The sequence below is a fragment of the Perkinsus marinus genome (genome assembly GCF_000006405.1).
Source record: "Perkinsus marinus ATCC 50983 genomic scaffold scf_1104296944722, whole genome shotgun sequence".
Lineage (NCBI taxonomy): Eukaryota > Perkinsozoa > Perkinsida > Perkinsidae > Perkinsus > Perkinsus marinus.
This window is the reverse complement of record NW_003211300.1, coordinates 1-1,881: the sequence shown is the minus strand read 5'-3', so window position 1 is coordinate 1,881 and position 1,881 is coordinate 1. Positions and strand designations below refer to the sequence as shown.

The window sequence follows — 1,881 nt, the reverse complement described above, 5'->3', positions numbered from 1 at the left end:
GACATCATTAGGTTTGCATTCGTGTACGTCCATTGACCACAAGCGAGAATCTCTCAAGTGGAGGCTCGTCAGCGTGCATAACCGTCGAAGGGGAAAAGACAGTGTGCATCTCGTCGTTGGCAAAGGCTTACACTTTCGACCGGGTCTATGATCAAAACTCCTCCCAAGTGCTGCTACTGCTGCTATTACCCCTCGGAAAACTGGTTCTTCCAGAACGCACTATACACCGCTTCTATTGAGCCCCTCGTTGACCAGTTCTTCGCGGGCTACAACTGCACAGTGATTGCGTATGGTCAAACAGGTGAAGGTCTCGGGTTCGATCCCGGCTCCCTGCATTTTTCATCCTTAGGTTCTGGTAAGACCTACACCATGGGTAGCGCGAGCTACGTATCCCAGGACTCTGGCCTCATCCCTCGAGTGAGTTCACTGAATCGTCCAGTTCCGATCACCTTTACGAATGAACAGGTCATTGGAGAAATTTGTCGACGAGTTGAAGAAAGCAATCCGGAGGAGACTATCGAGCTCACATGCAGGTCGGTTGCCGTACCATCGCCAACCTCCTGATATACCCATCGTAGCATAGTGTTTTCATCGGAGAGGAAATTCGCTGATTGTGCAATTTGAATTTGGAGACAGTTAAAATCTCTGTAGTACATGAAAACAATGGCAATTTTATGATGCGTAGTAGTAGTTGTAGTAGTAGTAGAAGTAGTAGCAGTAGTAGCAGTAGTAGTAGTAGTAGTAGCTGATAGACTCACTAAGTCTACAGCGATCGGGCTGCGTCCATTTCAGTTTTATTGAGCTCTACAACGAGGAGATTCGAGATCTACTCGACCCCTCAGCAGCTGCACTAGACCCTGCTCCATGTGAGTCGTGTGATGCCGCTTGCAAGGGCGCGCACAGCGAAGATTTGGGATGTGGTGGTATCTTTCAGCCCGGTCGGCTAACAATGGTCTTGCTGGTGGAAAACGTGGAATCAGCCGAAGTACTTCTTCAACGGATAAGATTCGAATTATTGAAGACCCGACATCGAAGAACATCATTGTAAGTAGCGCGCGCCCTGGTGATCGATAACATCAGCATCGTTATGCTATTGCTAAGGTTATCGGTTGTACTGAGGAACCAGTGGAGTGTGCTGCTGACCTACACCTATGTCTAGATCGGGGCTCAGTCGTGAGACAGTAAGGCTAGCTGGGTCGGTCTGTTGTCGATTACAGCTGCATTGAAAGGCTTAAACATTGCGTTTTGAATTATCACATTTGACGGGGGGTCGTACAGAAGTATGACTTCAGGACGGCCTCAACCGGTATGAACAGTCAGTCTTCCCGCAGCCATGCCATTTTCACAATAGGGATGGTCGTTCGAAGTGAGCGCGTGGGGGCGGGCCGCGTTCTTGAGTTGAACTTATTGATGATAACGATAAGAAACCATGAAAGACTAGTACTAGTAGACAGTATAGAGAATGAGAGCTCCATATAAAATCTTGCGATGTTGTTATCGATGGTTCTTTCCAGTTTTTATAACATTATTTTCAGTATTATATTCATAGCTCATCATGTAATGGAGTTTCACCCGTGAGATGGAAAAAACACAAGTGAAAAATATATTTCACGACTACTGCATATCGCGTTTTTCACCGAGTATTACGCTACTTCACGTAAAACGGGTGAAACTCCAATTTAGGCCTACGTTATATACAAAACGCCTACAAAAAGCGCGCAGATTCTTGGGAAATTAATATTTCAGATTAGAGCTTTCTTGAAACAAAGCCGACTTCAGAATGTAACTCAGCGATGTTTATTGCGTAAAAAATTCCGAACGGCTCGTCCCGGCCATTATTCTCACCTTCTAAAGATATAATAGGAATTTATACAGTGTTAT

The 1,881-nt window shown here is 45.7% G+C and overlaps 1 protein-coding gene across 1 annotated transcript; it reads left to right on the top strand.

Moving 5' to 3' along the window:
* Window positions 1–147: 147 nt before the first annotated feature.
* Window positions 148–1,185, top strand: Pmar_PMAR015436 (kinesin heavy chain, putative; the record flags this gene model as incomplete). The annotated part of the gene is made up of 6 exons (XM_002779985.1): window positions 148–301; window positions 350–417; window positions 466–533; window positions 793–866; window positions 935–1,044; window positions 1,081–1,185. 6 exons carry the CDS (start codon window positions 148–150, stop codon window positions 1,183–1,185), a joined length of 579 nt encoding a protein of 192 aa, XP_002780031.1.
* Between the last annotated feature and the right edge of the window lie 696 nt (window positions 1,186–1,881).